At 38.0% G+C, this 13,733-nt stretch overlaps 1 protein-coding gene across 3 annotated transcripts in view; it reads right to left on the minus strand.

Annotated features, from left to right (window-relative positions):
- Positions 1 to 1,628: 1,628 nt before the first annotated feature.
- The window catches only part of LOC120313117 (glycine receptor subunit beta), a 70,953-nt gene continuing 58,848 nt past the window's right edge, over positions 1,629 to 13,733 (minus strand). For all 3 annotated transcript variants that reach the window (XM_039354658.1, XM_039354657.1, XM_039354656.1), the window contains exon 10: positions 1,629 to 2,491. In XM_039354658.1, coding sequence (XP_039210592.1) covers positions 2,195 to 2,491 — 297 coding nt within the window. In that variant the 3' untranslated portion in view covers positions 1,629 to 2,194. The remainder of the gene's footprint in view (positions 2,492 to 13,733) is intronic.

Below are 13,733 nucleotides of genomic sequence, written 5' to 3' on the forward strand. Positions count from 1 at the left end.
TGTACAATCCATCTCGAAAGTTCTAAATCAGGAATTATCCTCTAAAGACATATGTAATGTCTTTACTGGAATTTTTTCAGTTGAATTTTAATGTTGAAATTATTAGCTATTGTGAATATTATACATACAATAAAAAATAAAAACAAATAATTTTGAGGGAGAAGATGGGACTTTATTAAAACTGTATGGGGCAGATAAATCCAAACTAGGATCCATATTAGCACATAAGAAAGAGAATTCCCATCTCTGCTGATCGTGAAAAGGGATTGCAAATGTGGTTGATATAAGTGCTGTATGAAGTAGCTAAGTTGGAGTAAAGGATGCTGAATAATAAGGACAAATGAGAATAGGTAATTAATTCTGCCCAATCAGGTAGCATCCTTCCAGGTCTATTAAGGCAACTGGAAGGATGATTTAATTATCTAAGACAGGGGTCTTCAAACTTGGCCCTTTTATGACTTGTGGACTTCAACGCCCAGAATTCCTCAGCCTTTCCCAAAATTTCAGTGTGTTGTTTTCATTATTCATTGGTGTTCATGTTGTTGTTTGGATTTTTAAGTGTGTGTGTAAATTACATTAAAAATAGGCCTGATGGCAAAACCTTTAGGAACTCCTGCTCTAACATATACTTGCCTTGAGATCATCCTAGGGTGATTAAGCAGATAAAAATGTTCCATTTTCTATCTAGGCTAGAACTTATATTTCAAATTCTGTACTCTGATTTCTATGTTTAGATATTAGTTAGATGCCCCAAAATATGCTTGCTATTTGTTTGGCCCTGTACCTGAATTATTATAATGTTTTCACCTTTTATTTTATCAAGTCTTAAGAGTTCCCTCTTCTGCCAGAGCTTTTAATAGAAGTGCAAACATGTGATGCTTGAAATCCCAATCTTGTTTTAGTCCATAACCTAGTGCAATGAACCAATGAATATTAGATTAACTGTGTGCATCTGTAGTTGTCTTGTTGTATCTCCTAGGTCTTTTCTTTAACTGCTTTTTCCTCTATATAAATCTACAGTTCATATCTTTAGAAGGTTTTGCATGTTCATGGAAGCCACCATACCCATGTGGAATGCAGGGTTATGCTTCTTCTCTTTCCACGTTTTGAGAGTATTGTGTTGTAAAAGTGGCTATGACAAGAAAAAAAGGCCTTAATTATGAATAGATATAAATCTTTTGAATTTGATTTCTCAAAGTCTTGCTGGACTGTTGCGCTATGGTATCATCTATGTTATTTGTGTGAAATTCAAGTAATGTATTGAGGATATGCCTTTGTGGATAGCTATCATTAAAGTACCAGTATTACTTTGACTATATTCTATGGAAGTATTAATAACAACATTTTAATGTTTTTCAGATTGTTTTCCTTTCCCTTGTCCTACTTAGCACACAGACTGGCCTATAGAGACCTTTCTGCTGTTAAGTACTAGTGTATCTTCAGTTCTGGAGTTTATTTTACTAGGTTTACTGGTTATACTCATGGGAAGAAAGTTTTCAGACCCAAATATCTTTAAAGAACATGAAGATAAGCCAAAATTTCAATTTGCTATGTTCAGCAGCATTTCTTTCTCCGTTATTATGATGGAACAGTGTGATTTTGATAAATGACATGATTTTGCAAAATGAGTAATTCTCTGATCTTTATTTTTCACATAGACAGATCAGCATAATATATACTTTGATCACTTACAAAGTCTACATGTTTTGAATTACAACATCAGCTTGTTCTTTCAAAGTGCCATTTAACTTTATACAAGAAAAAATAGGTATTGTCCTTGAAAGTAATAAGATTTTTTTTTAAAATACTACATATACTAGAATATTGATCTTACTAATACTCAGCGTGCACTTCAATTTCATTGTCAGAAACCCTTGGATTCTTGATTATGTCACAAGGGAGTGTTGTCCAGCTCCAGTATGTAGTATGCATTGTCTTTCAGATATTCCTAAAGCAAGATGTGTATGCTATACATTTATATACAACAGTTGGTCAAGCACAGACATTGCAGTGTCATGCTTTCATTCAAAATCACGATACTACTCTTTTCCCTTACACATTACAGTCACATTTGGCTTCTAATACTCAGTATATTGTTTTGCAAATGCAAATAGTTGTTGCAAGGTGGCCTTCATGATGTAATGAAATGGAGTATATTGCACATATTTTTTTTTAAAAAAAGGGATTATCATTATCATAAATAGACAGACCAGTATATGACATTGAAAAAGAGGAAGCAAAATGGAAATAGTGCTCTTGCATAAAGATCAATTCGCTTTGCTGCTGACGGGATGACAGGTTTGGGAGGAGGAGGCTTCTTGTTGTTCTTTGTCTGAGACTTCCCAAGACCATTGTTGACTTCAATGGGTTTTCCATAACAGTCATAATTTGACAATTCAAAATCTCTTGGCAAGCTTCCAACAATGCTGAAATCATTGGATCTCAGATCAGACTTGGAGGTACAAACTTTTTTGCATCGAGTCTCCCCAACCTATAAAAACAGTGTAGTAGAGGTTGTGAGTTCACTACATATTTAGGACATATGAACATAAATTAAAATTCATTCAATGTGTGTCAGGTGTTAGATTTATGACTAATTTTAATTGAACTGGTATCTACTGTTACTAAGACTCTGTAATTATCTCAGTTATTGCTTTATTCTAAAGCAATAACTTCCATGTTTTCATTTTATTTGTTTCAGTCAATTATTGTAACTGAATTTTATATTGATTATAAAAATGTATATTTACAATAATAAAATAGATTATAACATAATAAAATGAAAACATTTAAGATATTACTATAAAACTGAAGTAATTCAATAACAATATCAATCCCAGGCATAGCTGTAGATACAACAAAATAAGAACTCTTAAGTCTCTAAGTACTATTGAATAATAACATTTATACTGCTTAGCAGAACGCTGTTAGAATCTGGCCCTGTCTAGCTTCAAGAAGTGCTGAGTGGGGGAGGTTATTCTATCTGTGGGAGACCATAAACTCAAAATATTGGTCCACACCCAAGCAAATTAACTTTCTACAAGCTGGGCTGCTTCTATATGGAGAAGGCAGTCCTAAACTAGCTGGAGGTGAAACCAAGTAGGGTTTTAAAGCTAAAAAAAAAAAAAAAAAAAATGATACTTCGAATGGTTCCTGGAAATGTGATATTAACCAATGCAGTACTCACAATGTAAGTGTAATATAACCAAAGTGGTTCTCACTTGCCACCATGTAGGCAGCTGCATTTTGAACTCTCCTGCCTCAGTCATCTTTAAATCAACAGATATAAGTCACAGACTTGCTTTTTCAGCTGGGATGCTACATCATTGTAAATTATAACTAGAACAGTGTTCTTGCATAAAGACTAATAGCCACATCACCTTCTTAGAATTTAATTTGTTTTATCCCTTTTAGACTTCCACATATTCCAAACATTGTGTCAAGACTTCCATGATATGGCTTGGCCCAGGTTTTAACGTACAGCTGATTACTAATGGTTATTTCATCCTGAAAAAAAGTATAAGCTCTCCCAATGGAATCGTGAAGATATTAAAAAGGTATGTAGTTGCTTGGATGAGTGAGAAATTGAATCTTTCACTAATTTGAATAGCCTATTAGAAAGGGAATCAAGTCAAGCAGTATATTCAACCCTTGTATGGGATTCAAAAGGATATAATACTAAATGCCAGTAAGAGGTCAAAAAAGACTAGAAAACGTACACTCCCCCATCTAGGTCCTGACACAGTTAATCTACCAGAGCAGCCAATGCCGTTTTAATTTTCACCAGAGCTCAATATTGTGTTTGAAAGGGGTTCCTCTTAGGGGACAGTTGAAGCCACTCTATCTCATCAACTTTTCCTAAAAAGGTAAAGTTATGATAGGTTGGTAGTTGTCTAAAGGTCTCTTTAACAGCTAATGTACCAAAGCCTCTTTAAAGGCACAACTCCTTTCCCCACAAAGGTATTGACTACTCCCCAAATCCAGCTATGTCTCACTCCTAAAGAATACAAAGGAAGAATAGGGGCATACACCTGACCCACAAGTAGCAAGCTCGTGCCAGAGACCGCTCTACTCACTTCATTAGAATCAACAGACTGAAAAGAATCCAGATGACACTACAAGACACCGTCCAGGACACTATTTCAGACCTTGCCCAAGAATCAAGACTGGCAAATTTGAACAATGTTATCAACCAAGGGTTCTTCAGGAGCAATACAGAAGTCAAGTTCCTGCTTAAAAAGGTTGAAGTAACATTAACCAAAACCACCACCGTTGATACAGAGTGAAGAAGCACAAACACTTCACTATCCTTACCACCACATTGAAGGATCAAACACTGAGTTCTTACTCAAATTGAAATTCACTTTTTGTGTCTCAGCTAGCATTGTTGGCACTGTTTATTCCTTGTTATCTCTTGAAACTCCTCAATAAACTAAAGAGTATCTTGAAATCTACAAACAGAAAGTGACTCTTAGGGGAAAGCTCATCAAGCACCCTTCTATGCTCCAACATTCAGTTTGTACTTGATGGAATAGCAATAGCAATAGTACTTAGACTTACATATCGCTTTACAGCCCTCTCTAAGCAGTTTACAAAGTCAGCATATTGCCCACCACAATCTGGGTCCTCATTTTACTGACCTTGGAAGGATGGAAGGCTGAGTCAACCTTGAGCCATTCAGAATCGAACTCCTGGAGTGAGCAGTAAGCTAGCTTGCAGCAAGTACTGCATTCTAACCACTGCTCCACCACGGCTCAACTGCTTTCTCATTCAGATGATATAACTTTTCTGAAGCAAAAACATGATCCAATATTTTCTATCTGCATGGATCACACTCATGGTTACCTGGGACAAGCTCACTGTTACACTGGAGACCATGACATTCTGGGACCTTCTTGACCCTGCCATAAAGACATGGAGACTATAATCCCCCAGCACTTACAGTAAAACTGAAGGAATTCCAACATTACCTCCAGCACAGACTGGGTTCCTACCAAAGATGAGTGCTACACTGACAGGATCTCCATCTTGTTTCTATAACATAACTTAAAATATTTCTCAATTAAATAATTTGTTTTTTTAGAATATCCTTTATAAACTAATATAAATTATATTATTAAATATGTTACATAAACTCTTTAAAAAATATCCAGCTCCATTCAGATTTCATCTAGCATAGTCTTCCAGCTGAATATATTTTCCTGGTTATCCTAAATCATCACTATCAAACATACAAGAGTTCTGTTAGCTTAAAGCTAATTAAATTGCATGTTAATAAAGTTTCATGTACTCAGGTCTGACTACAAATTATGTTTTTTTTTAATTGAAAGTTTTTGAATTTTACAAAGCAAATCCCTTCCCCAAACCCCCCACCCTCCCATACCCTCCCCCATCTCCCCAAACCTCCCATACCCTCCCTCAACCTTCCCAGAGCTGAGTACAGGCTTAATTAAAATTTTTCAAAGAAAATAAAAAATAAAAAAACTTAAAACACATATAAATCCTAAACAAATCTAAATACATTAAATTAAACAAAATATCTTCTCTAAAAGATAATAATTGCAAACATTAAACACACATTATAATATACTCTAAACCTTTTCTAATATTGTACTTATATTATTATCCATCATTCTATAAAGAATCCCCAAAAGACAAATTTAAACATTACTTTCTTTGAATATCTATACCTACAATATAAAATCTAATCTCCCTCTTTCTTTACTCTAGAAGACAAAAATAAGCATATAAACATTCATTATACCATCAAAACTGGATACCCATTTAAATAATTAAACTAAATACTTATATTTAAACTTCTTATCTAAAATTTTCATTCAATCTCCATGATCTTCTCTCCTATCAAAAAAAGGACTTAAAAAACATATAAATCCTAAACAAATCTAAATACGTTTAATTAAACAAATTAACTTCTCTTAAAAATAATAATAATAGAAAAAAATATCCATCATTTTATAATATACTCTAAACCTTTTCATATCATACTTATATTATTACCCCAAAACACATATTTAAACATTACTTAAGACATTAAAATTCCCTTATACCTGTTTAAATCTTTACCAATAACAAATTCCTCCACAATAAACACATTCCTTCTCTTATCCATAAGTCTCTTAAAGGTAATTCCAAAAAGTTTGTAAATCTTACTTCTCCCACAATTCAATAGTCTTCTGAGTACTTAAACTAAGTACTTAAACTTAAACTTGTTATCTAAAATTCATTCGATCTCCATAATCTTCTCTCCAATAGCCAGTTCCATCCACTATAAACACAATCCTTATCAGTCTCTCTTGTCCATAAACCTCGAAAAAAATGCTTTAAAATCTGCCCTTGAAGATAGCTCCCAAAAATTTGTGAGTCCTGGTTCTCCCACAAGCTCAGGAACCAATAGCTGTGAAACTTCCTTAACCTCCTTCTTCTGTTGGTCTTTCTCTTTACGTTTATATGTTGCACGAGTTGTCCTCTGCTCTTTCATCTCTACTTGTTGAGGCCCCTCAAACTGAAGTTTCCCAATTTTCATAAATGTAAGCACTTCAGACTGCAATTCTGCCTTTTTATCTTCCAAAGCTTTAAACGTGGTAGGTGGCGATGAGCATACCCCCAGAACCGAAGTATAAAAGTCTTTTGCTTTAGAAACACTATTAAGACTATAACGTATCCCCAGGTAACTCACCACCATTCCAGTCGGAACGTCCCATCTAAACAAAATTTGTCTCTTTTTAAGTTCGTCTGCTAAAAAAGCAAACTCCTTTCTTCTTCTTAAAATTTTAGATGGGATCTCCTTTAAAATTATAACATCTTGTGAAGCAATTTGAAACCTCTTCTTATAAAAAGCTTGTATAATTTCATTGCGCAGAGATCTTTTCCCAAAGTAAATTACCACATCTCTTGGCAAATTCTTTTGCTCTGCCACCACAGAGTTAACTCTAAATGTCTGTTCCATTTCACTAAGTATTTCCTCTTTTTCTCTATTCAAAATCACAGCAAAGTCCTTTGCAACCATCTCTCTCAGATCTCCTTGCACAGACTCACCCAAACCTCTGATTCTTAAGGCATATTCCATTTGTTTATATTGAAGCATAAGAATTTCATCTTGAAAATTTTTCATCTCTTTTTCCATACTTTCAAATTTTCCCTTCATCAATTCCACTTTTTCAACTACCTCTTCTACACGAGAATTCAACTTTTCAAGAACAGAGGCAACACCTTTTAAAGCCAAAACTATCTCTTGCCTCAAAGTCTTATTGTTTTCCTCTAAAATCTCTTTCATTTCTCCCCTAATTTGAAGTACAACGTCTCCCATCATATCTTGCAAATCCTTCACCATTGTTGACTGTGCCAAGGAAGAAGGTGAAGCTATTAATTTAGGTTGTTGCGCTGATGGTAACACCGAAGGAGAAGCCACTTTAAGAGCTGTAGGGATTACTGGACGCTTTGGAGCCATCTTAAAAAAATCTTTACTCCTTCTTGGAAATTGCAAAAATTAAGCAAAGGAAAAAAAAAGAAATTAACTCCATAAAATAAAAAAAAAATATCCTTCAAAAGGAGATCATTATAATAAAGAGAAAGGAGTTCAAAAAAAAAGAAAAAAGAGAAAGAAGAAAAAAATAATTAAATAGAAAAAATCCATTCCATTTTTTAAAAATACAAAAAATACAAGAAACAAAAAAATTAAACAAAAATAATAATATTAACACTCCATTCCAATCATTAAAAAAAAAACAAAAAAAAAGGAAAAAGAGAAAGGGAAAAAAGAAACACCAAGAAGCCTGTCGGTCACCATTCTACCTTCCGAAAAAAAAAAAAAAAACACCGAGAGGCTTGCCGATCGCCATTTTACTTTCCCTTTCAACAAAGGGAAAAAAAATAAAATAAAAAGAGGGAATATAAAAGTAAAAATAAATCTTTAGACCTAAAATCCAAATAAAACCAAAGAAAGCAAAAACTAAATCCTCTACTCAGCTCTGTCCGCTTCTAAAAAAACCTCACCAGTTAACTTTAATCGCAGAGGTGGTTGCAGCGGCTTGTTTTGTCCCTAGGGACAAAAGCAACTGGGAAGCGGAGACAGTCTGAACTCCGTGGGAGCATTCCTTTGGCCCCCCCTCAAAAAAACTTTGGGGGAGCATAAGAGGCTCTACCACTATTCAGACAACTCTCTACCCCCCCCTTTGCCCGGGAGGGGGTTTTTGAACCGCTGAACAGCTGATGTCCGCTGTTCATAGCGATTCAAACACTTACCCAGGAGGACGGCTACAAAGTAGCCGCCATCGCGTGCGCAGATCCACCGGAAGTCTACAAATTATGTTTATCAGTCAATTACAACATGGATTTGAAAAAAAATTACATTTTCAGTAATATTAATGAGAAGAATATGGAAACTGCACAAATGATGAAAGATAATGTTAAATATGTAAAATGGATAACATATTGAAAAATATCTATTTTTCTGTTAACTTGAAATACTCTGTCATGGAATAATGAGAGCAATTTTTTAATGTTTCATCTTCCTTCATGCATTCAAAAGTTATTCCATAAAATTCACTTTCAGAACATATTTTAAATAGATGTAGGAGGAAAGAAGATAGAAGTTGCATTGTACAAATGTATTGCATATTGTTGTACAATGTTGGATACTATCCACAGCACAAATACCGTATATTCCGGCGTATAAGACGACTTTCTAAATACTTAAAATCTTCGCAAAAGTGGGGGGTCGTCTTATACGCCGGAAAAATATTACTCAGCAAGTTTTCTCTCCCCCCCCCCTCTCTCTCACTCAAAAAGAGTCCTAGGGTTATTATTAAAACCAGCCGATCAACTAAAGATATCTCTGAGAGTACGATAGGCATTATCTGGCTGTTGTGACGGTAAGATTTCCTGGAGGTTTAATCCCCATTCTATAATGCTACATTGCAAACCGTCTCCTCTCTTCTTCCCTCCCTTTTGCATCCCAATTCCTTGCCCACCCCTCCAGAACTGCGGATTGGTAGTGGCCATCCCCTGATTAATTCATTCAAAGGAAGTAGAAAGGAATGGCCCATGTAATGGGGAAGGGGGGAAAAGAATTGTAGGGTGGTTTTTTTTATATAATGAAAACAAACCTAAGCATCTGCGTCCATTCGAGGCACTTCTCAGTGCTTCTTCATGCAAGCTTTTCAGCGTTTACCTCTCACTGCCGGTGAGAGTAGCTTGGGGGAGGCGGAGCTTATGGGTCTGGAAGGGGAGGGGTGTCAGCTAAATTCCTCTCGGATTTACGAAGCAGGAATGGAGTGGGGACAGAAAACAGCTACACAATCCTTTTGCCTGTCGACTTCCACCGAGCTTATGCAAGCAGTTTCTCCCCCCCCCCGCCTAAATAAACTTGCATGGTGCATTTGTGGTGTTATTTATGACAGATCCTGGCTGGTCAATCTGGCTCCCATCTATAAGTACTGTAGTGCACTGAGTTTTAATAACAAATTAAAAGGAAAGCATTTACTCCCCCCCCCATTACCTGAAAAGGGGGCAACTTATCACATTTATGGAAATGCAAGTTTTCGAAGGGCGAATGCCTTTCTTACTTAGTTTATTAACTGCTTCCTTTCCTTCTTCCCTAAACATTCTGGCTGTCTCCAATTTCATTCTTGGTAGTGTTGCTTTAAAAAACTGCTGAGAAGTCCTTTTGCAGGCAGGGCAATTTTCATCAAGGTGTGTGTGCGATTGACAAGGCAGAGCCTTTGACAAACAGGCAGGCTTTCTGCTCACTCAGCTTGGAGAGGCTGTGGAGGATTCGCAGGGTGGAAGACTGAGAGGAGAAGATCCCTGTGTGCAGCCTGCTTGCTCCAAGCCAAATCTTGCTACTGGGGGGAGGGCAATGGAAGGGACCCAGGGAGTCACACGCATGCCTACACGTGCACGCACACACCCTGAGCTACTCATTTGGACTTACAGGTGGCCAATGAGAACTCAGAAACTGTGCTCCCTTTCCCCCTCCCTCATGGAATTAGCTTGTCCATTTTTTCCCTAGGGCCTATACGGGAGTAGGCAACCTTGGCTCTTTTATGACTCATGGACTTCAACTCCCAGAATTTTATTTGGTGTGCGTTGAAAGAGGGGTAGTCTTATACGGCGAGTATAGCCCAAACTCTATATTTTAACTGGAAAAGTTGGGGGTCATCTTATACGCCCAGTCGTCTTATACGCCGGAATATACGGTACACACTTTTACCAACCAGTAGCTGAAGCAAAACCAGCACATACACATAAAGAGCTGGGGTGGCACAGTAGTTAGAATGCATTCTAGGCTGACCTGCTTACTGCCAGGACTTTGATTCTGACCAGCTCAAGATTGTCTCAGCTTTCCATCTTTCCAAGGTTGCTAAAGTGAGAATCCAGATTATTGGGGGCAATATGCTGACTCTATAAACCGCTTAGAGAGGGCAGTAAACCACTATGATGCAGTATATAAGTCTAAGTGCTATTGCTATTCTCTACATGTTACTACATGTGGAGAAACTCATTTTATACATCTCTTTAGTACATGCCCAAGTGATTGTTTTAGCAGATAATCAATTCAGTCTTTGGCAAATTAGATATTAAATATTACCTATTCTTGCACTTATGCTACTTTCACTATCTTTTTTCCCTTCTCTTCCCTGTAGCTTTCTAATTGTTGTTTATCTTATATTAAGAACCTTTTGTTACCCTTTTTGCTCTCAACCTCCATCACAAACAATACAAGCAATCAGACCTTTAGATTTTTATTCATTCTTTGGCTATATTTAGGGTTAAAAACACAGCCAGGAATATCACTGACTGCATCATTTTCAGCAAAGTAATATCTGTAAATCATATTCAATGAAGCTAGGCACTGCATCTTATTAATCTTATAAGTGAAAAAGATGTAGACCAGTTAATGCCTTATTAAAATAGCAATCCCCAGCTATCACACTTCAATAATATATAAAGATCTAGTTCTACTCTTATAAAAATATCATTTGGAAGTATAACCTAATTAGGAATTCTGTTTATATATTGTGTAATCCATCTGAGTGGATCTATATAAACAAAATAAACTGAATGTCAGAACCCATTCCTATTTCATTTCTACCTATCCCCTCTGACCTAAAAACAAATCTCACCTTCTCCTGGGTTGTGCCATACTCCCAAGGGGGAGGGGGGATGTGCCTGCGGGGTTATTGCTTTCCCTTCCTCTATTCCCTACAATGTAACCTTTTGCTTCATTTATTGCTTCTGTGTCTGCTGCCTGCTACGATGTCATAATTTGCTTCCTGCACTGTATCTTTCTCTGAACTTTCTTCTCCCTAACCTGTCAGCTAGGAAAAGGGGAGGGAGGGAGAAAGAAATACAACCTCCGGAGCCTGGCTTATTTCTCCATTCTCAAAAGGAGGTGAGAAGGGCTGCTTAAAAGTGCATTACGACCAGAGCCGGACCGATGTTATCTCCCCTTTCCCACAATGGACTTAACACCTGGGAATTGACCAGTTTGAACCGTCCGGATGAACTGTGGGGTGGGGTTTGCTTGGGGACACTTCAAAGTATCGATCTGCAAAGGAATCCCTCAGATCCTATCTATTATGCCTGCTATCAACCACTTTTAATAAAAGTTCCTGTTGAAGGAAACCGTCTCCAAGAGTTCTGCTTTCTTAAAATGTTGGATTGAAGTGGGTCCTTACATTCGACAGGATCTGCAGTAACAGTCAATGTGGAAGGGTGGTCTTCCTTCCACGTTGCAAAAACTACAATGTTGGACGACAGGGCAGGGAAGGAAGAACCCACCATGAAAGGGGAGCCCTCCCTCCAGAAGAGATCCTGCCAGTTGTTGGGATCCAAGTCATCATACTCCTCAGAAGAAGAAGTGGTAGAAACACACGACCACAAACCTCGGTGGTCGATGGGCATTGGCAAGAAAGACGAGTGGGAAAAAGTATCGAGAAACTGACCCTGAGGCGGGGCAGCCACCAACCCGGATGGAAGCAAGAGATTGAGAAATTTCTGCACCTTAGCGAAGAGGGAGGAGGTCGCGCACAGCACTCGAACTGGATCCTAGAGAAAGCTATTGACCTGATGAAAAGAACCCTTGGCCCTGTCATGGAGGAGAACTGGTTTTAAAGAAACTGTGAGCTGCCCACCTATATGTCAAATCATTGAAATGCAAATTCCACCAGGAAAGAATAGACTATCTGGGTTATCGCATGTCCCCACAGGGCATTGAAATGGACCCCAAGAAGGTCAGGGCAGTACTAGAATGGACACCACCTTGCACAAGGAAGCAACTGCAAAGTTTCCTGAGTTTCGTAAACTTTTACCGCCAGTTCATCCCTTCGTTCACCCAAATAGCCCTTACTAAAAATGAAGGGAGAATCCTCAGTGAAACCCAGCCAGCCACTAAAATGGACAATGGAATGCCAAGCAGCGTTCAAGAGGTTAAAGAGACTCTTTCTCCGCCAAACCTGTACTAAGGCACCCAGACACGGATAAGCCTTTCGTAATACAGGCGGACGCAAGAAATGTGGCAGTGGGGGCTATACTATTACAAGAAAACAATTGCAACCGTGTGCGTACATGTCCAGGAAACTCACCGAAATGGAACAGCGCTAGGCTGTGTGGGAAAAGGAGGCATACGCTGTGAGATGGTCATTACTTACATGGCGCCATTTCCTTGAAGGGAATAAAATCCCTTTTCAGGTCTGGACGGACCACAAAAACTTGGAAGCCTTAAAAACACCCAGGAAGCTCACTCCCAAACAAGCCCACTGATCCCAGCATTTTCACCAATTCCATTTTACGCTCTGACACTTGCCTGGGAGAAAGAACTTCCTGGCAGACGCACTGTCTCGCATGCCCAATGTAACAGCATGCGAGCCACCAGTTCTAAACCACTCATGCCTATACCAGAACTGGCAGCGCCAGTAATCACTAGAGCCCAAGCTAAAATAAAGCCGCAGCTGGGTAGCCAAACCGGAATCGAATTCCAGAAAGCTTTGGAAACAGGTGAATGGTTCCATAAAAATAGACACGTGTGCACAATCAAGAACGGACTGCCATGGATAGAGGAGAAGTTATATAACCCAACCACCGAGAGAGTCACTTTCATGCTGCTATGCCATGATACAAAATCAGCAGGGCATTTTGGATTTGTAAAAACACTACATTTAATTAAAAGGCAATTTTGGTGGCCGTCCATGAAAAAGGACATAGAAAGTTACATGGCCAACTGCCCAACTTGTGCAGCTGCTAAGAGGTTGCAAGGAAAATCGCCCATACTGTTATAACCAGTGACAAATCCCTCAGCCCCCTGGAAAGAAATATCCATGGATTTTATAGTGCAATTACCAGAAAGCAATGGAAACACTGTCATCTGGGTGGTTACGGACCTGTTTTCCAAACAAGTGCACTTTATCCCTTGCTAAAAGTTTCCCACTGCAAAAGCCTTAGCGAAACTATTCATGCAGCAAATCTACAGACTGCATGGGGCACCCCAACACATCATATCTGATAGGGGAGTGCAATTTACATCAGAACTTTGGAAGGAATTTTTACCCCTCTTAGGAACCACTCAGAGACTGTCATCTAGTCATCATCCTCAATGCAATGGACAGACAGAACGTTCAAACTCAGTACTTGAGTAATACTTAAGGTGCTTTATTAATTTCCAGAAAACAAATTGGATGGACCTACTCCCTTTTGCAGAAGTTGCTTACAATAAC

Source organism: Crotalus tigris, unplaced genomic scaffold (assembly GCF_016545835.1).
Source record: "Crotalus tigris isolate CLP2741 ecotype Arizona unplaced genomic scaffold, ASM1654583v1 scf7180000018581.846390, whole genome shotgun sequence".
NCBI classification, from domain to species: Eukaryota; Metazoa; Chordata; class Lepidosauria; order Squamata; family Viperidae; genus Crotalus; species Crotalus tigris.